The following is a 21,627-nucleotide window of genomic DNA, read 5'->3' on the forward strand; positions in this document are numbered from 1 at the left end:
TGTCTATCACCACTTGATAGACTAGACATGCAAAATCGTGGATGCTTCTACAATACCTCTCATGATCTGTAAGTACAAAAGTGGAATTTGATAGTGACAAAACTCAATTCTCCAGATGTGGTTCTGCTTATGGAGAGGCCCTGAAATGTGTTGTTTGGAGTATGGAAACTGGATAGGAACAACGAATTCAGAATCCTTGTGTAAAAAGAAAAGCTTAAAATAGGAAGTGTGTACTGAAATAGGATCTTATCCTTCCTACAGTGAAAAAACAGCTTGGGATGAACTGAGTGCATGCTAAACAACTCATGAAGAAACGCTAATCACTGCAGAACAGTATTTTAAACCCTTCTCCCAACTTCCACTCTTATTATCTGATCTTTGGGGTAGCCTGCACCACTATTACCTAAAGTTTCAGGAGTTGAAAATTTAGGCAATACTGAAATTAATTGAAAATTTGTACCTGGGGTACGAATTGAAGTCAAAGTCAGTTCTGAGGATAACCAGACAATAAGCATGGATTTTAAACAGTAGTAATCAACAGGATCACTTGAAATACTTGCCAAATCTTGAAGCGTAGTCAGGCCTAGGAATCAGAATAATTTTTTGGTAGACTTTGCAGAAAGGTTTAAGATTAGCGTCAAAGGGACGGTTGGTGGTTCCCACTAGCAGCACTCTGTCCTGTGCTTTCAAAGCCTTAAGGAATTTGGGGAGGATCTTTTCCAGTCGTTTTGGGTTCATCTTCAGCGTGTACATGTAAATACAAGGAAGAAAGAGTTGTTACCAATACTGACAGTTTAGAGTTAATGAGGTGAAGTTGTAGACATGCTATATACAACAGGACTTTGCTTTTTTTTAGTAGTCTAGTTGCCTTTAGTATAAGCAGACTAGATGCTCAACCTAAGTAGAAAGCCTCTGTCTTCTAAGAGTCAGGTAAACCCTTGATTTCTGCTTATGTATTTATGAGTTTGTGCTAGTGCCTTTCACTATTGAATTTGCTGGTCCTGTTATTGAAAAGCAGGCAGGAAACAATTCATTTAAAGAAGGAAATCCTGATTTCCAGTTCAAGGAGAAATATTGCTTGGACCTGCATACCTGATGAATTTTAACAGATAGAAAAATAGCTAGGGTATGTAACCTGGTGTGGAATCCTCCCAACTCTTGGAGGTTATGATCTACCAACTTCTACCCATGGTTTAAATGTGAAAAATACACTCCCTGATTTTTGCTGTGATTTGTAGCTTGCTGAGGCTCTAACCTGAGAACACAAGCTCTTTGAACTCAGGATTCTTTCTTTGTAATAATTTACTATTTGACTATAACAAATACTTAAATACTATTTACAGGACAGATGAGTATTGAGCAAAACCTGTTATTGGATAGTTACGTTTGATAATGTTCAAGTGAATGTTGGTTGGAGAAGCTTAATCAAATTGCTGTGGTGTCACTCTACTGTGAATAACTGGGTTAGGATAGTGTCTCAGAGAAGTCTAATGACTCTTCAGAAACGATTGGGACTTAAGATCCAAGTCACCAACACTCACTTGAAAACTTTACTCTCTAGATCACCTTGTGATTATTATTTTTTTTTTTACTATATAGTAGGCAAATCCCTGAGAAACTTGATCTTCAATTTCAGATCAGCTTTCCTTAATGTCAGTAAGGAAGAAACTGTCCTGCAAACCTTCTCAGCTGAAAGGCAATAATAAGCACCTGTGAATCTACATTGCATGTACAATCTTTGTGATCCAATTTTTCTGTTATCTGCAGTAGCAGACAGCTGACAGAAAGGAGGCAAAACTCTGTTCTTTGGAGTGAAAGCTACGGAGGAGGGGAAATTGGGAAATCAATAAGAAATCCCAAAAGTCTTGGGATAGAGTCACACAGTTATTTTCTAGGAAAACTTGTCTTAATTACAATATGCCTGTTTTCTCATTCTTGTTATTCACATGGTCATACTATGCACCTTCCTAAGTTTGCCAATTGCTTAATCAGAATAGTGAGTTGAGCGTGTCTTTGCACTACGGCTTAGGTCCCACTTTGGAGCATGGACGTGTTGCTTGCCAGGATGATACATCCAGCTCATGGTTTTTGCTCTTGGATGAGCTATTCCTATGGCCATCACTCAATGCCAGCTGCCATCTTTTCATCTCCTCCTTGTTGTGCCTATGCACCCAGTGCTCCTAGGACAGCGGGATGCCTGCATTTGCTCCCAAAGAATGTGCCCTGTAAGCACAGTAGCTCTGCCCTGGGGCAAAGGAGAAATCTTGTTTTTTCTCTTGCTCAGAAAAAAGGATGTCACTCTGTCCATGCTCAAACAGTATGTTTGCTGGCTGAGGGCAGGACTTCAAATCACAAGCTCTTATCCAAACTTTGCCATTCCCTTGTTGGGAAGCTTTTGGTAATGAACTTGACTTCTCCGATTAAACAAGCTGCTGTTACATATCTACCTTGGAAGTTTTAGTCAACTTTGCCACCTTTGCTTTGTCAGAGAGATCTGGTCACAGCAGTGACCAAAATGTGGTTTTTATTTTGTTTTTTAACATATTTTATGCTGACTAAATTACTCCCCGTGACATATATCTGCTGCTGCTCACAGGCTTTGAGCTTTCCTCCTCTTCATGTGTATTGGAAGGAAGTACAAATGTTCTCTAAGATGTTTTGAGACATCACTAGAATAGTGAGAATTATTGAATTATTTTAGGTTTGGATGATGGGTGAGTGGAGGAATTCCTTCTCTGTGAAATGACTGATAGAAGATAATAGTTGCTTCAAGTGAGACACGGTGTTTTCTGGGCTTGCAGTATATGTCTTCTGCTGGGAAAACCGACTCTATTAGGAGATGCAGAGAATTGTTAAAACAATTGTCTGACTCCTATTTAACCTCCTACTCATGAAAATAAGTCCTAATTTATCCCTTGCATTTAGAACTTCATTTGTCACCCAAAAAATTATATTTGTAGATTCCCACTGATCTAGAGTTGGTTGCAAGAAGTGTTTGTTGCTCAGCTTGTAGGAATCTTAACTTTAGAACTTTAAATGATTGTACCAGAGATCAAGCTAAACACTCCATTGAAGTTAAGCCTACTAAGCCAGACTGGCATTTGTGTCAGCAGCTCCTGTTGTGCTTGTGAAACTAATGTGTGTCCATAGCGCACACGTTTAAGAGCTATGTCCTGAAAGCTAACAATATCTCCTCCGCTTTGAAAGAAAAGTGTCAGTAACAAGAAAGGCTGTTGAAGAGGCAAGCTATGATTTCAGCTATCATGTGGACCTGAGCTGGAGAAAAGTGGGGTGAATTGTGAGGGTGGCCCCTATTTGTTTAACTATGAGTGGCTGAACTGCTTGCACATCATCCTTGGCAACTAGGTTATCATAACATATTTGATATCTGACTGCTTTGCATCTTTTAGGGAGGATTGGAGAGAGACTACTTTTCTAGTGGGTATTTGAAGAATTTAAGGCTTCTTTTTACCAGGTTCTCAGTCATGGTGCCAGAAATGTCACACTGGGATGAGCAAAGTGACTTCCACTCACTTTAGCTTCTTCTGAGGGCTGAGCTTAGCTCATCTTCTCCAAAATTCTAGCGCTCCTAAGGAAGGCTTCCCAGACTGCCATTTACTGCTGCCTGTCCCTCCTGTTTCATGCTCTCTGGCTCCAAATATTGGTTATGCTGTGAACTATCTTGGACATGAGTGATTTCAAGCCTGGAGCTATCCACTCCCATGAAGAACGTTTTGTTAAATACTTTTGTTAAATACCTGCAGATCTATGGATGCGGTTGCAGGGATAGAGGTGATACCCCTGACGCTGAGGTAGGCACGGGGAGAAACTTTTCCTTATTGGCAGCTATCAAAGCAGACAAAGATCATGAGTGTTCCAGGCAACCTTTGGCCCCTAGTCTTAATTTTGATCCCCATCTGCACTTGCTGTCAAGGTTTGAGCCCAAGAGAAATGGTCCGTTTCGGTGCGAGGACCACTAGAGGGCATCAACCACTGCACACCCATCAGCTCATACAGCCCTCATCCAAGGTGATGCTTCATTGGTCTTCCAAAATACAGGCTTGTGTCCATCCCACAGCCTAAATGCACAGGACTCACCTTAAGAAAAAAGGTTTAATTTTTCACACGGAGCTCTAAAAGTAAAATATTTTGCAAGCAGCATGAATCTAATCAGGATTTCAGGTGAATCGCTCTCTGCTGCGGTGGTTGAGTTGCTGTGCCTATTGGGCAGTGTTTTAATTTTCTTTCTAGTGGGGAAGCTACACAAGAGAGGAAGGAATGGAAGCAATGGTAATAGGACTCCTGGGAGCCCGAAGAAAATAATCTGTAAACATAACTATTTAACATAGGCTCTTTGTTTTCACAGTGGAAATTTATCCTTGTTACTTTATTGTTCACTTTGGCTCCATCCAATTTCTCAAATTAATAGAGCTGAACAATTTAAGCTCATCTTAACTTTTAGTTTCTTGCCTCATATTTTGAAATTCTCCATTATTCTCTTCTACTTTTCAGTGCACTGATGAGCAGTGACTGGACTATTTTTAAATAAAACAATTATAGGTGTGTAGGAGAGAAATGTGACCTCTTGGGGGCTCTTAAAAAGTCACAAGACTCTCTTAAAAGAAAAAAAAGCTAGTGAAACAAGCTATTATCAAGCAAGCTTTGGCAGGTCTGGTCATACTGGTATGTGCTAAGCTAAGAAATACACTTGCTCCTTTGTGTTGGCTGTAATGCAACAGGAGAAATTATTTGCACTGCAATAAAAAAGGAGTAATTCACCTCTTCTTCAGCCTTCGGCACTGCTTTAGAAAATATTTTTTCTGTGTCTCCAATCCACACAACTGAAGGCTGCAATTGCTTAGCCACCTAGGACAAAATGGGGGAGAGAAGGCAAGAAGTTGATTAAAATGGCTACGATTTCATACCTGGGTGCTTATAGTTATGCTTTTGAATGCATATTTTGGTAGTTAAAATTAGCCTGGCTTATTTTTTTCCAGAAATGTTCAGCACTCATGGATAGCACTGGCTCTGCTCAGCAGTCTTGGCAACTCAAACAGTTTCTAGTTACGAACCTGACGTTAAGAACTCAACACAAATTGGATCATTTTGACTGCTATGCTTATGTTGCATTTCTCAACCCAAGTTCAGTTGCAGTCCTGCAAAAGGAAGCCTGGACTTGGAGTTCAATGGCAAATGACAGACCACCAGCAGCTTTACATTGGCTGCCCTGCCTGTAGGATCCTTTCCTGGTTTTCTGAGGGCAATACAGATGGGGAGACAGGCAAGACATGACTATTGCATGAGAAACGAGGGTACTAATCTTTAAGCAAAATAGGCTGATGTGCAATCTTCTGGCTTACAAAATAGCATTTAATTTGCAGTTAGCCCAAGAATTAAAATGGAACCTGTTAAATTTGAAGGAGGGGTCTATACAAATAGGCTTTCTGGCTCCAAAGTCAGAGGCACTATACCTCTGGTTCACAGCAGGATGGCAGCAATGCTACAGGCTTTTTCACATCTTGCACTCTCCCTATTGCTATAGAAACGCCAGTGGTTTAGACATTCTGCTGCCAAATTTTAATCACTTTCCAGTGGTTCTCAGAGCCGTGCTAGTTTGCTCAGCGACTAAAGTGATGGCTTGAGGAGTCAATGGGTAATGAGAGAGAGACAGCATTCTTCTGTCCTGCTTCGCCCCCGCCCTCCCCCCCCCCAAGTTGAAACTGCTGCTTCCAGGAAGGAAGCTTACAAAATCGATAGGTTGTATATATCATAAGCTCAGTGTCTGATTGACAGCCTGTGCAGGAAGAATTAAGTCATGAACATCTTTCTTCAAAGCACCGTAGTTCATTTTTATGGATGCATTTCAAAAGCACCAAGCATGTACGTGTCTGTACAGTAAAAATGGATTGAAGATAGGGGAAAAGAATAGTAGATGAGGGCTGTTAAAACTTGTTTGCTCTGCTGTGCTGCTGATGAGGTGAAGTGGAAACAATGCCATCTTTGGCATGTAACTCTTCATTTGCAGTAGCTCATCGGTCCTAGACTATGTCAAGTGGTACCTCCAAGTTCAGAACAGTTTCACTGAGGAAAGCTGAGCTGTTTTCCTTTGTTGGAAGGCAGGAACTCAAATGTTTAGCATTAATAATGAGGATTTAAAAAATAAAATCATCATATCGTGAAAGATAATATGAAAATCCTGCAGAAACTGATGTGTGGATCTAGGCAGTTGTGTGAATATTTACCTGCATGTATAATTTAAGGGGTAACTTCTCAGTCCAGCAGTGTATTGAGTATACAAGCTGGAATGAAATGACAGATTAAAATTGTACAGCAATAATATCTGCTATTTTAAGGCCAGATGCTTTTTTATCTATCTCCTATTTATCTATTTTCAGAGGTATGTTCAGCATATTCCTAAGCCTGCACACACTCTGCAAGGTACATTTGAGAGGGCAAGCTTGTGGCTTCCATTGAACTGAGCTGTGCAGCAGCCTTAGACTCAGGGGTTTTCTGCTGAGTATCCTGCTAGTCAAGGGCTCAGACACCTGCAGAAAATGCAAGTCAGTCCTACCGACTGACACTTGCAGGTGATTTTAGTTAGCTCCTGGCTGCCTGTAAATAGGTTTGCAGACAAGTGGTGAAAGAAGAGTAATGTGGTAGCATGATCATATAGCAGAGATGGGATAACTCATGTTCTTTGTAAAATTAAGACTTGGAAAGAAAAATAAAGGTGTAGTTTAAGTTGTTAAAAGAAACCTACAGCTTCTTAAAGAACTATATTTGCATTTTGTGCACCTACTATGAAATCTATCGTGACGTGTGGAAACTCTGACTCAGAGACCCTTACCGAACTCAGCACTGCTAACAAATGGATTATCAGCTGGAGCTTTCTGATGTTTCTGATGCTGACTTTTACCTTCTGAAACATAAGATAACAACCATTTTTCGCTCCCGCTCTGTGCGTGCCTGGCGAGGATGTTGGGAGAGAGATGAGGTGGTGGGAGACTGTTCCCCTTGAAGCCTGCCTTTCCCCCGAGTGAAGACTGGGCTGGTGGCATGCTGTCTACTCAAGTTTACAGACCGTGTGCATGCATTACCACCTGGATAGACTCTGTCACGGTGGGATCTGCTGTTGTTGTGGTGCTTCACTCGTGTTTACGACCAAAGAAGTGCTGTGCATTTACTTCGTAAGGAGAATAGCCATCATCTGGTATTTTTGCTTTGCAAGGTAATGCAATGTATGAAGTCTGGGGAGCCACGTAGCTGTTCTGCAATATATTCTCCATACCTGTGTGTCTGATGCTGCAGTGTGATGTACCAGGGGGAATAAGGGGTGGGGGAGGTTACAGAGGCTGTAAAAGCTGTCGGCAGTGGTTGAACCCTGCCTGTGTACTTCAAAGGGAACCATGTTGTCCCTTCAGTGGGGCCACCGCAGTCAGGGATGTGCACATCTTCCCCATTTGGCTCAGAGACTGCTTCTGTGGTTAGCAGCCCTCTAAAATGGAGCCTTAAGTTTTTAATCAGACTATAGTTTCATTTTAACTCTTAAGGAAGGGTGGTTACTGTTTTCACACCTGTAGTTGTCTTTTTTTTGTACCCTTTATTTCCGTACCCAGTAAGTAGAAATACAATGAATAAGCTCAGTTCTGTCTGTTTTAGAGATACTTTCCTGAGCTTTCTGTTTTGAGGCAATGATCTACATGTATAAAGTGGCCTGCATATATTTTTCTGGTGTTGATACACATTAATATGACCAAATTCAACACACTGCATTTGGGCCTGGCTGTTTCTTTTTTTTTTTTTAAAGACAGATCAGACACCCAGAATCCATCAGCATCTAATTTAAATTGTTGGCAGATATGTAGCAAACTGTATATCCCCTGTAAAAGTGCTTCATTTGAATTATCCATGGATAGTTCGAATCCATGGATAATTAAATGCACTGTACATAATTAATTTGTAATTGAATGCAGCAAAGCTAATAAAATTTCAACAATTTGTCGGAGCTGCCAGCAGATGGCTCCTTAACCCTTCTAATACCGCACTGAGCCAGGAGCTGCCCGTGCTGCAAACTGCTGTCTGATGGGTCACAGAGGCTTGATTTGCTCTTCAGGAAAATCGTTATGGAAAAAAGCCTTCTCGTTCTGCTGTCTATCAACATTTATCAAAGACCAAATAGCATTTTTTGAAAGCCTTGGGTTAAACTTTTCAAACCTGAGAGCCAGAGTTTAATAGTTAAATTGCTACACTTGAAAATACAGAAACCTGATTCTTGCAGGGGACATGTGCACAAGGCTCCTCCAAACTTGATGGCTTTGGTGGAATTTTTTTAAAAGACCCAAGACTAAGATTTTTCTGGAAGCTCAATTTGTTGCTGAAAACTACTCAATCCTCTGTTGTTTATATTCAGAAATGCTTCAAAGCAGCTAAAGCAACAAGATGCTGAAACCTGTGATTAGACCTTATCTATGGGAGCCTCAGCAGGCAAATATTCCAGTGCTACAGTGATGATGCCACTGTATTCTGGTTTGTTAGAAAATAACTATAAATACTGTCTTCTAACAGGATGCATTTCATTTTTTTGACGTTAGAGTAGCACAGTGTAAAGCTGCTTTGTCACAGAAATAACACTGTGTTTGAGTACTGGTGATATTTAACACTTCAAGGGTCTAGGCTTCTAGCAGGCTGCACTGCACCAAGATAAAAGAATTGCTCTGCGATGCCTGGAAGAAAGGCTGATTGTACTTGTTCCCAAATTTTGACGGTAACGGAAAAGTCTTGTGTGGCATGGAAATGCTAAATACATAGAGACATCTGTCAGTGTACTGGGGTAAACTGTACCTGGTTCTTCAGACTGCTGGAAAAATGACCCATTTGAAGGGACAATACAGCAGTGGTTACAAATAAGTGAACCTGACTGATTCAGTGGAAAAAAATTGATGACAGACTTCAAAATTATGTTGCCTCTGAATGCTGGGATCATATAATTTAATCTTAAACTCCATCGTATTCCTTTTTGGTATTACACCTTTATAGTTACCTCTGCCTTGCTAAATAGTATAACCAAATAGCCTCATAACAGAGTCCCCTAACAGTGATGGTGTTGAAATATTTCTGCAGCTTGCTGCTCTGTAAAGCTCCTTGTTCAGTAGAGACGGTTGCACAGCACACACTGAGCTGTTGATACACATACACGACTTCTCTGCTGGTATTTCCTCCTGGCCACCTCTTTCCCAACCTTTTAGCCTGGTCAATGTTGCACTAATAACACTTTCCCATGTGTGGCTTTTTGTACAATGTGCTTTCTGTGTGCTGCTGCGGCCCTGGTAAAGGACCTGAGAGGGGTTGTCTCACTCTGGTAGTGATTAACCTGATGGCTGCCTTATGGTTGCTAATGGAAGGCCAGTGCTTGTCGCTTTTATTGCCTTGGAGTTAAGCCTTATGAACTATCTGCATTTTTACACCTCTGTGTCATGGAGTCATGCATTCTACCCTCTCTCTGCGATCCTTTCTGGATTTGTTTTTGTTTCTACGCATTCTTCACTATCCCTCTTTGCATCATTATATATCCCTCTTTGCATATTATATTTGCATCAACACTGCAGCAGTGTTTTGTGCCTTGATGGGAACACGGGAGAGCCAAGCCATCGGTTGGTACAAGCTGGAAGAGAGCTCTACTGAGTTCAGGCTGGCTCAATACATGGAAAATGTGGCTTAACTGGAATATTCCAGCATGTTCTAGTTCACGCTTGAAGGGTGAGTTTTGTTTTGGGGACTGCTGGGAAGTGCTTCTATATTAGAGACAGATCCTCTCTTTTCAATCCAAAGCAGAGCTGACCTGGCAGGCTTTGCTGTGTCTTTATGGAGAACACAAGTGCTCAGGCTTGGTATTTGCAGCTTCTTTCAATAGTTTTCCTATTCAATATTAATCTTTCTTACATTTCCTTTGAATAGGCAGATTGAAATGTTGGTGTTTTCCTGTTCTGGTATGAGAAGTCATTTCCTCCATGTGACATTTAAAGTGCCTGCTTTGAGTAACACACAAGCCTCTCCTGGATCAGGGCTGGTATGTCTCTTGCAAGTCTCCTCCCTGAAATAAGGGAGGGGAAAAAAAGAATTTGGCTCTTGCATCTGAAACAAATTAAAGTTTCATTTCTTCCAATGCTATTCACTTGTTTGGGGTGTCTCCCACGAAACAACTGCCAGCAGCCAACACTCAGTTATGGACAGAAAGTTTCCTAATGGTCATTTTATGCTCTCCAGAGTTTCCTTTCATTACAGAAACTCCGTTGTTTGCAGATGTGATAGGTAATCAAAAGTGCAAGGTTACTTCACCTTTATCACAGCGCACCATTAATTCTTATTTACTAAATCTTGGTGTTTAACAACTGTTACATGGATCATAAGATAACAGAAAAAGAACTGTCATGTTTCCTGTCATTCACTTACAACTGTAAGTGGAAGATCTGTATTCTGCTTGACTAACTCTATACAAAGGCACTTCTGGAAAGCTGGAGTAGAAAGCTTGCTTGATAACAGTCACAGTTGCTGTTTGCAAAAAACATGACCAGAGGTGTCTGATTATGGAGACACGGTGAATCTTTTGGTGATCATCTGCGTGCAAGGCACTTTAACAAGATGTACTATGGTGTGTCAGATAGTAGACTGAGAGCTGTGGATATTGAATACTACATGTCAGCTGCAGGATACCATTTGCTTTCATGGCTTGTATGTGCCACTCTATATTGTAGTCTTACAATAATCCAAATGTGTTTACACCAGAATTTTTTTACCATGGTGAAAAATAAACTTTTTTTGACAAATACTAGTCTTCAGCCTCTTCCTGTCAAGGAATTTGTTTGCAATGTGTGTTGCCCTTGCGTTTGCTTCAGCTTGGGTAACAGTAGATTCCTGCAAATTGGGATATAAAAGATTCCTTATCCTTTGGTTCCTTGTAAAGCTGTTTTCCTAACATATAAACGATTTCCCTTGTTGCAACTTGTGTCTGTTGGCTCTTGTCCTATCGCTGTGCACCTCTGGGAAAAGTCTGGCTCTGTTCTCTGTACCAGGCTTATCAATGCCTGTCTTGTAACAGGGTAGTCCCATACTGGACACGGTATCCAGTTGTGGTCTCTTAAGTGCCAAATAGAGGGGAATAATTAATTGCTTTAAGTGGTTGGCTATATTCTTGCTGATATAGGCCAGTATGTGGCTGACTCTTTGCTGCATGGACATCCTAGGTGGAGGATTATGATACTGGATGGGAGTATTGGATGTTGTAAAGAAGCAGCAACTGATGGCAGGATAAATGGAGTGGTTGGCTGTAGCAGGGACTTTAGAGTTCCCAGAGACAGGGAAAATGGCACATTTGGCATTTGTCAAGACCAAAAAAAGAGGGATTGCAACTGCAGAGGTGAAATCCTGTGTGGATGGAGGATTGCTTCTAGTCTGGCTCTGAGAACCTACAGAATCTGAGTTGAAATCATCAGCAGATTGGACAAATTGGTGACTCGGCCACAGGGACAGAAAGAAGGTTGGCGGGGAGAGAGGTGAAACAACCAAAGGAATTAGGAATGGAAATTGAACATAGTTGATTTGAATGATGCTAAGACAGGCCGGTGCTATGTCAATATCAGTCTGCAGAGAAATGAGCATGCAGATGAAGTATCCCTTGGAAAGAGATACTCTGTGCTGTGCTGTTTGCTCTGTTACTAGAGGAGCAGAGTCTGAAGCAGTACTACTGTTGCAGTTGGAACAAGTCACCTTTTGATAAGCAAGTGCCTGGACAGCCCTTATTCCATGTGATTGACTGCGAGCAACTTCCATCCTGGTAACTCATGGAGGTTCACCGAAGTGTCATTGTTTCTTTTGTAAGAGCTACAGAATTAAGCTTGGACTGCTCCCCATAATTTTGGGGGAGGTGTTGGATAATGTTTCCATTTAAGTAATGTGGAAAAATGTAAGGATTTTTATATACCTATATCTAGACTTATGTACATATATATAATGTGTGTATATATACTTACATATCTAATGTCTGTAGATATACACACAGGTTTTATGTATGTTCCAGTTATTGTATATATTACATGTATACAAAAAACCTTAATACCTTCAGCTGGAACCTTCTATAGGAGTAAAAAAGCTGCCCTCCTTTCTCCTGTGTTTAAAGGCCTTGTGCTCTAGCAGGGACTAGATGATGGAAAGGATGGTGTGTGTGCTGTGCCTGCAGCCAGGCATGTGCTTTGTTATTGATGAGGGCAGAGAAACTAAGTGGAGAAGGGTGAAATGTGCAGAGCAGAGGGAGGAGAGGGAGTATTAGCTCAGTCTAATGGCACTAGCTTGTGTCAGGGAGTGCTAGACCCAGTGTTAGTGTTATGGCTTCAAAGGTGCATGATCACAGCACTGTCGCTTTTCCTTTGGCACTGCTCTGACCAGCAAGAAGTGGGGTCCTTGGGGATTGCTTTGCTTTTAACTGAAACCTGTCTTTTCTGAGGATGGAGGCACCTGTCACAAAACCTGGATTTAATAAAATACATCTGATAAATCCCAGAGAAAGCCAGTTTGAATTCAGTCTTTTAGTAGGCCTCTGGCACTGGAAAAATATTGTATTTGGCTTTTTCTAGTGTATGTGCTGTGTTTTTTCTTGCTAAGAGTATTTCGTCTGGAAATGTTTACCAGCTTCCTTCCTTAGCAGAAATGCTGAGGACTTAGAATGTGGAAGAAATCCTGCCAGGATAGTGTCTTTTTTCTGAAGAGGATTTGGGATATGTTCTTCACAGTTCATATGCCTTCTTTCATTTCCAGACTTCTCATACATTTCTGTTAATGTAATCCTGAACTAGGATTCCCTCTTTTGAAAAGCTTGCTGATAGGTAAACAGAGAGCAGTATAGGGGAGAGCTGTTTTACAGCAACAGTCCCAGAGAGGAAATTTTTAACCACCCCCAGTCTAGTATTTGATTAAATGCTGCATGGCAAGCATTCCTGACTGATGTGCATATAAACAGAGAACAGTATTTTCTTTATCTATGATGCTTTTCATATTCAAGGTAACACAAAACTTGCACAAATGTTAATGTGAAAAATATGGCTACTATGAGTGATTTCTCAAGGGGCATTAAATCCTCTACAGCGGTGCACGCTGTTGTGCTTTAACCCCAGCTGGCAACTAAGCACCACACAGCCGCTCGCTCACTCCCCCCTGGTGGGATGGGGGAGAGAATTGGAAGGGTGAAAGTGAGAACTTGTGTGTTGAGATAAAGACAGTTTAATAGGTAAAGCAAAAGCCACACAAGCAAAGCAAAACAAGGAATTCATTCCCTACTTCCCATCAGCAGGCGTGTATCCACATCATATGGTGTGGAGTGTCCCTTTGGTCAGCTGGGGTCAGCTGTCCTGGCTGTGCCCCCTCCCAGCTTCTCGTGCACCCCCAGCCTGCTTGCTGGTGGGGTGGTGTGAGATGCAGAAAAGGCCTTGACTCTGTGTAAGCACTGCTCAGCAGTACTGAAAACATCCCTGTGTTATCAACCCTGTTTCCAGCACAAATCCAAAACACAGCCCCATACTGGCCGCTATGAAGAAAACTAACTCTATCCCAGCCAAAACCAGCACACACATATTGGCGGTCAACAAGTGGTTTTGAAAACTTGAAAGCAGGGAGGGAATTTCAAATTGGGTTGGCAGTCCTTTGGACCTTGGGCAGCTTTGCCCTTGTATGACTGGTGTATATGTTCCTCGGTATGGAGGAAGTACAATTCAATTCCCTATTTGTTCCTCAAAAGATGCGATGAACTTGAACCAACTTTGTAGAGAAGTACACAAAACGCAGTACCTTGAGAACCATGTGAAGCATCATTTGCAGGCCATTCTTGCCTGGATATTTCCCAGCAATGTTGGAAGCAGATAAGTTGAAGAGGTTGGCTCCTGTTTCTGTGCAGATGGCATGGACCAACATTTTCTTTCCAACACCAGTGGGTCCAGCTAGTAACAAGGCTTTCACCAAAGGAGCCTTCTCATGGACTGTTTGGGAACCTGTAAAAAGTCATATGGCACTATTATTGCTTTCATTTAAGTCTGCCATAAAGGTAATGGAATGATTCTTCCTTTTTTCTTCACTGTAAATAATTTACAATGTGAACTCATTGTTTCCCTAATATGGCACAAGTGCTCTTGAGTTCAATTCTGTATAACCAGAGCTGTGACTGTAGCACATTTGAGTTAACATTTGTTTGTACCAAAACTCAGCCACCCTTATTTGTACCTTCTGACGGGCAAACTTCAGCTCTAAATCTATGTAAGCTAAAAGAATGGTAATTCATTGGTAAATTTTTGAGGACAGACACAAGATAAGAGCACTGAAATGTAACTGCTGCTGGTGGCTATGTGTACAGACAAGCCTGCTGCTCTGCACAGGGACAACTGCCTTCCTTCAGCTGTCAGGCAGAGGTAGAGTTAGAGATGTACCTGTGGCTTTAAGCTTTGCATTTGCTGTCAGATCAGTTCATCACTTTCTGCAATTGGACAAGGGCGTAGATTCATGTTGCTCATAGGACTAGCAGAATTCGTTCCTCCTGCTGTCTGAAATGACACTTTCCAGCTTCCCCATCTTTAGAGAAAACAAACTAATGGGACTATCTGTTGGAGCTGCATTTGTCAGTGATTTTGAAACCAGATGTTACCGTATGTTTTATTTTCTGTCCTTTAACTTCTGCACACACCTCCCTTTTTGGGGTAATTTTTCCTCTTAAATGTTATTGCTCTTCAGTGAGCATTGGAGACTCTGACTGTTTGTCACTTTAGGCTAGCTCTGCTCCAAAATCCTTCACTGCTGTTATCCCCTCTACGTGTGCCTGCTGAGTGTAGTGTTAGTTTATCTGCACAGGAGCCAATGTTATTCCCCAGTCTGGAACATGGCAGTTGCATGTTGCAGAGCAGGTACAATATATCTGCTAGGAGGAGGAGGATCCTTTTCTGTTCCCCTCATTTTATTCGGGTGAGCAAATGCCAAGGTTGCTATGCTTCACTTGCTCTGCCAGCAGCGATGACTGCTCAGCATTTCTAAATCTGTCTCTATGTCTGCCCCAGGTAAATTCATTCTGGGCTGTAAGAAATATGCTCTATCACCTGGGAAAGCCTAGCAGAAATGCCTGTGTTGTGAAAACAGAATCACAGAGAGAGATTTACATGGCTGATGGTGATAGAACTTGTCTTCCCTGCAGCTCTGTCACTGTAGGAATTAGGTACAGGTGAACCTCCAGAGATGGAAGTAGCAGGAAATGTCATCTGCTTTATCTGTACCCACTGGTAGTCCAGTAACATTGCTGCCTCGATGCCTAAAACTGTCCTGTGTCAGTACTGGTGGTTGTTACAAAGTCAGATTTGAAAATCTATGTGAGCATCCACTACTTCTGAAGGTCTTTGAGACTGGTGTCTATCAGACTATGGGACTCGTGGGGGAAACCAGCCCCAAAAGTGATAGGCTGCAGAGGGACCCTATGGCTTAGCCTGGAAAAGTTCTTTGGGTTAAGGGGGACAGCTAGGTAAGAATGGTATTTAAAAACAAATCCAATCAGGCTGCCTATCTCTGTCCTAATGGTTTAACATCCCAAATATATGACAGTGAACCGAATGGTAAGATGAATGCCATTATTTCAGCACTGTGCAGGATGTAGTGAAGTTGTCAGCCACCCAGGCTTTATTAATATTTGGTCGTTCCATACCAATCTATTACTATTACACATAGATTTATTATGAGGCGAGCAGCAGACTCCTCTGTGGTTAAAGATGAAGTATATCTTCTACTATTATTTCTCCTTTCAGCTGATTATAATTTTTTCAATGCCATTTAAGCTGGAGCCTTCCTTGCCACCAGGTGACTACTTTGAGAAAAACTTTCACTTCTACACATACAGAATTATATAATGATTAACTAGTTCTGAGACAATTAAGTAAAATGTCATCCATAACATATCACCCAAAAGGTGAAACGATTCCTGTGCCTCTTTCTTGGTTCATGCAAGATCTCCCTCCCTACCCCCCCACTTGAAGGCATATTTCAAACTGCTATTGCAAATATATTCTGTTTATTTAACTAGTCTAGGGTATCTTCATCCCAGATTTTTAGCCAATTTTATAATTTATGGGTTCTCTTTCCTCTTGCCTTGGGGGTGTCTTGGGGCTTGGTATCACTAGATTAGATGGTGTTAAAACATAACCTTGGAGGAGTTATATGTGAAATACCACGTTGCAGTCAGTGCAGACAGGGATAACTGCTGAGCTCTCTCAGCTGATTGCGGTTGAACTTGCAGCCAAACCCTGAGGGTTTACCCAAACCCAGCTGAGAGTGTTTTAGATGGGAAGAGCCCCATCTAGATTGAAGGCAGGGGTGCTGCTAGCATCCTGTTTGTTAACCTGACTCTTCAGATTGAGCTGTAGGGCAGAAAGAGCACTCTTCTCCTCCTCCTGAAAAACCCAAATGAAGCAGACTTGTGCACTATTGCACCAAGCTTTCTACAACACTTTGAGCCCGCTTTGGGTACAGGGGGAGCCAGAAAATGCCTGAGGAGAGCCACAGAGCATGTACGTACAGAATAGCCCAAGCACTGGTCTTTGTGGAAGGCGTGCAAAGGGGAGGGAAAAGCAGAAGCTCTGTGTCATCTCTGCTCCATTTGCCAGAATGGGAGGCAGGGAGATGTCAGCTATTTTGCTCTATAAAGGCGATGAGCAGACAATGACACAGCCTGGGGGAGGATATGCCTAGTTAAAATCTCCCTAAAATCCAATCAGGAATGGAACAGGATGCAAGCAAAGTATGAGTAGACGTCCTTGAGACAGGCACTTCTTGCAATCACTAGAGTTTGGCTTAATGCCATTCCCAAGTAAAATATGGGATAGATTTTATATTAAAAGCAAACAGCCTGACCCAGCAAAGCCTTGTTAGATATTGGCTAAGTCTGGCATTAAAACTGCAAGGGCATTTAAAAAGTGTTCTCTCTGATGTACAAAATGTATCCAGACTAATTCCTTAAATGATTGCATTGTTTAGTACTGAGTAACACTAGCCAGCTTGTAAAAGGTAAATTGCAACCTTAGCCCTTCCCTTAACTTGATTAATTTTGATCACTGGAGCTTGTTTTAGCTATTATCTTTCCCAAGTGATTTCCTTTTATGTGCTGCCATTCACAAACTGTTAACATGCAAACAGAGATGGTATGGAAATGCAATACCTGACAATAGCATGTGCAAGCTCCTTTATGCACTATTAAAATGATATGGTCTTCACTCAGAAGGCTTAATTGAAAAACAATTATACTGCAAAATGCTTTAGATTACGATTAATCAAGGCCTGTCAAAGCCAGTAAAAATGCATGTTACTGACAGGAAGCAAAGCCGTTGTATTCTGCCCTCTAGTAATTTTTGCTGTGCTCTTACCTAATGGCAATATTCCATACAGTGCTATTAGCTGTCTGACATCCGCGAGACAGGGCATTGGCTCTATATCTACCTGACGAAGTGTGGTCCCCAGATAGCTGTACTCGCCTGTAGGGAGGAAGCATGGGCTTAATAAACGTGACACTGCATTGTTATAAAACGCATAACTCAAGTAATGAAAAACTACCATAGAATACCAATATAACGTGCTCTCAGCAAACGCAGGACCGTCAAGGGACAGGGACTCAAACAGGGCAATATTGTTGTGGAATGTGGCCCTGAGAAATTTGAAAGGTGAACTGCAAAGGAAAATGAAGTTAAACACACTCTGGACTTTCCCTTCCAGACTATGGAAGGCGTTTAGCAGAGCAGTCTGTCTCAAGTAACCTTTTAAAGAAACTTTGTGGAGAAGAATCATTAGTAGCACCGTAAATCACACTGCTGGCAAAGGATTTCTAGATTTGGGATTCTGCAGGGCTGGAATCCCAGTGAACTACACTCTATCAAAAGGATTTCAAAAAGGGGGAAAAAGATATTTTAACAAGCATTTCCCCTGGCTGCATCACATCTCAGCTTTTCACTATGTTAGACATTTAAGTGTGTCATCTAATTTGGTGGGGATCTTTGCTTTGCAGTTCACCTTTTTTGTTAAAAAAAAAAAAACCTTCCACAAAACAACCCAAGAAAACTAAAAATCCCTAACGTGAACTGAAATGATCTAATCTTGCCTCAGCTCTTGTTACAGAGCCATAATCACATTGCTTGCCCTGTCAAAGTCCATATACAAGACATGTTAGGCAACAAAGATCCAGAAGGATGGGCCACAAGCAAGAAAACTAGTTGTGACAATGTAGTCAATTATTATTTTTTTAGCATAAAATACATGTCGTTATGGTGAATATTATTGAAAAATAATAGTATATTATGTTTTATTGGCGTTAAAAAGGGAGAGCGCTAGAGCTCTCTGGAGCAGAGGTAAATTAGCAATGGTCAAGAGAGAAAGTGGAGTTGTAATTTGGGGGCAAAAAGGCAGACAAGCCCTGGTGCAACTGCCCCCTCCCCTCTGAAGAATAAAATTCATTTCAGGTTTTATCTTTTATTTAAGGAGAAATCAAAAGAACTGGATAGGAATTAATCTTCACAGATTTAATTAGAAGGCATCAAAGGGTTTAATTGCAACTGAACATAAATCACAGTGGATATTCTCTGACTAATTTAGATAAGGTCACCAAGAAAATTAGTTCAGTGATGTCGGTTTTTCATAGAGGGGGGACGTTTCGGTGCCTTTACTTGCTGTGTAGCACACTTCCACTCTTTGTCCTTTCCCCAGGAACTGGGAGCAAGTGACCTTCCTTAGACTTCAGCCCTGTAAGAGCAGAGCAGATGAGGACTTACTGTTCTGCAGACTTGTGTCCTTGGAACCTTAAAGGGGGAGGTTTTTTAGTATTAAAAAAAAAAAAAAGTCCAAATCCTAGGCCAATTTTAAATGCTTTCTGTATCTTGTTCTGGCAGCTCAAGAAGCATGACTAAGTTTTGAGTGGGGAAGAGCTGGCTTTGACAGTTTGGGCTACATCCTTGCTGCCTGGTCTGCATGGGCCAGCATCTGTGCTGGGAACCAGGGGGGACGTGACATGGGTGTAGGCAGCCAGGTGAATATCACTAGACTCTGCACTTTTGTGCCTAACATCATCTGCTGCTGGGAAGTGAACATTCCTAGTGTAATTTGGAGCAGCCCTTGTGTTGCTCTATGCTGCAGAGGAGCCAAGGCTTCAAACCTTAGGGTCAAGGGAAGATGGCCCAAAGCAATCTCAGCCTGCTTCCAAGTTTGATGTTACCAGCTGTTAATTATTATCCACTGGCTAAGATGTGCTTTCAAAACATCTGTGGTAGGGAATGTTTATTGGACAAAAGTGACCTTGATGGTACTGGTTGGGTGAATGAAGGAATAATGAAAATCTTCTATTGCTTTACTTCGTGATCTTTAACGAGCATAAAATGGATGGAATACTTGTTAATTCAGCCTGCAACAGAACAGGCAAAGACTCTGAAGGCAGTAATTGGCTCTTCTAAGAGTTTATATAAACATGGCATTTAGATGTGATGTATGAGTATCCAGCTTTTCTAGCTCAGATACACAGTATACTAACAGCCAGTGATGTTGTGGCTTCTGGATGTCTGCAATTCAAATAACGGTGGCCTTTGAAACAACTGAATTTTGGTTTTTTTGCTGCTAAGGCTGCTGTGACTTTACTGTATGTCACCAAATGCTTTTGGAGATGGTGTCAGACCCCTGTGCAGCCTGCAAGTGGCTTGTGTTTTTGTTGGTTTTTTTTTTTTTTTTTTTGGTCTGTGTAGAGCATGGGCAAGCATGTCTGACTGCAGCTGCAGGTAACGGAAACTGGGCAAGAGGACTATAAAATGCAGAACTAGGCAGGGACACATCTTACTCAAATCAGGGCCGGACATGCCTCAAAGCGCTGCTCGAAGTTCGAGGGCAGTCAGGGAGGTGGAGGTAAGGGGGTGAGTCTTCTCTGCTGAATGAACAAATGCTGAAGGTACGATTTTTGCTGTTCTCTGGGAAATGTTCTGGATGGATTATGACCCCTAGTCTGATAGACTTGCACTGTCTTGCCAATGCCTGGCCAGTGCTCCTTAAAAGATGTCCTGGTTCTACCTCAGTGTGGCTTGTGACATCCAAAAACTTTGAAGGCTTCCAGGTGTTAAGTGTTTGGAGCTAAGCACCAGCTCTACAAACAGGTCCTGGTTTCTGTAGCGGAAGTGAAAGGCACTGAGCACCCTGCAGAAACAGACTTGATTTGCATACATGGCTTTAGATATTAAAGTTGGAAAGTCCTGAAAGCATAATTACTCTTGAACTCATTCTTGACTGGAAGTAGGGGTCAGTGAACACTGAATGGCTGGAGGTTTGGTTAGAATAAAAACCATATTAGCTGTAAAATGTGTACTTTACCAACATAATCGGAGAGATTCACAGTCTTGGCTTTTATTAGTAATCCTTCTTCCACTAGTTCTCTGTACAGAGAATCGATGGTCCTATGGGCAAGAGACATCACTCAGAAATTCTAGGGAACTGTAAGTAAAAGCTTAGTCCTTCAAGAATTGAACTAGCTTCGGAGTTATTTATGCTTCCTCAGCTTTACAAATGTATTTTGTAGCTCAGAAGTAAAGGTGATTAGCTCCATCAATATGAAATCAATAAGTACAGTTTTCTGCGTTATGGCAAGGAATCTCTTTTATTACCTCACACACTGCATGGCTCCCTCTCACACCAATTCCATTACCCATTTCCAGGTGATGCAAGATCAGTTATGACTTGTGTAATAGACTCATTAATATCAATTACTGTGAAATTATTTTTAAATTATATAATAATAGCAATCCTAGCACTACTATACCTATTCACTTAGCTTTCCAATTAGTAGTAATTCATTAATTCTTCCTGGAACTTATTCTGTTTGCAATAGACAGCCTCATCTCGTCAGGAACACACTGGGAATAACTCCATTGGAGCAACCAGTGGTCCATCTACTGCAGTGTCAGGGTGATGCTGGCCAAAGGAGGATGAGGGGAAAAACATAGTGGAAACTGGCATAACTTCTCCAGTGGAACGGCTTCTTCCTATCTCCATTAGTGGTTGGGAATAGCTCCCAGTAATTGAGGATTTAATACAGTTACATGTGTATCCAGTTTTCTATTGGTGTGGATGTTCTCCTTAGTCTCTCTTTTGGAGTTCTATCTAAATATTAATTTCAATGACATTTTTGGCACTGGGTTCTACAGATTGATACTGCTTCAAGAATTACATAAAATGAGTAAGCCTGTTGGAAATTCTTCTTACGTTGTTAGTGTAAACAATATTGATTTGAACCTTTCTAGGTCTTTCACTGTTTGTGCACTTTTCACATCCTTTCCCTTCAACATCTGAGCTTTTTGTGTCTTTGTCGCCTATCTTAATTTTGGGACATTCTGGTATTGCTACAATAAAAATATTTAATATAACTCTCATCAAAACCATATATATAATTTGAGGTCTGCAGCCCTTTTCCATTTCAGCTGGGAAGTTTTATGTTTATGCAGTGTTAGTGGCACAATTAATATAGGAGTCGTAATAAGGAAATAAAAATTTAACGTACCTTCAACAACGTTGATTTTGCCACTCTGACTCTTGCTTTCA

General features: G+C 41.4%; 1 protein-coding gene across 1 annotated transcript in view; it reads right to left on the reverse strand.

The window, feature by feature from the left end:
• The window catches only part of IQCA1 (IQ motif containing with AAA domain 1), a 102,404-nt gene that overhangs the window by 10,071 nt on the left and 70,706 nt on the right, over positions 1 to 21,627 (reverse strand). The window contains exons 14-18 of the mRNA XM_009320845.1: positions 20,404 to 20,486; positions 17,433 to 17,540; positions 13,834 to 14,033; positions 4,780 to 4,866; positions 561 to 738 (exon numbers count right to left, since the gene is read on the reverse strand). Of these exons, the coding sequence (XP_009319120.1) occupies positions 561 to 738; positions 4,780 to 4,866; positions 13,834 to 14,033; positions 17,433 to 17,540; positions 20,404 to 20,486 (656 nt within the window). The remainder of the gene's footprint in view (positions 1 to 560; positions 739 to 4,779; positions 4,867 to 13,833; positions 14,034 to 17,432; positions 17,541 to 20,403; positions 20,487 to 21,627) is intronic.

The sequence above is a fragment of the Pygoscelis adeliae genome, unplaced genomic scaffold, assembly GCF_000699105.1.
Source record: "Pygoscelis adeliae isolate BGI_AS28 unplaced genomic scaffold, ASM69910v1 Scaffold63, whole genome shotgun sequence".
NCBI lineage: Eukaryota > Metazoa > Chordata > Aves > Sphenisciformes > Spheniscidae > Pygoscelis > Pygoscelis adeliae.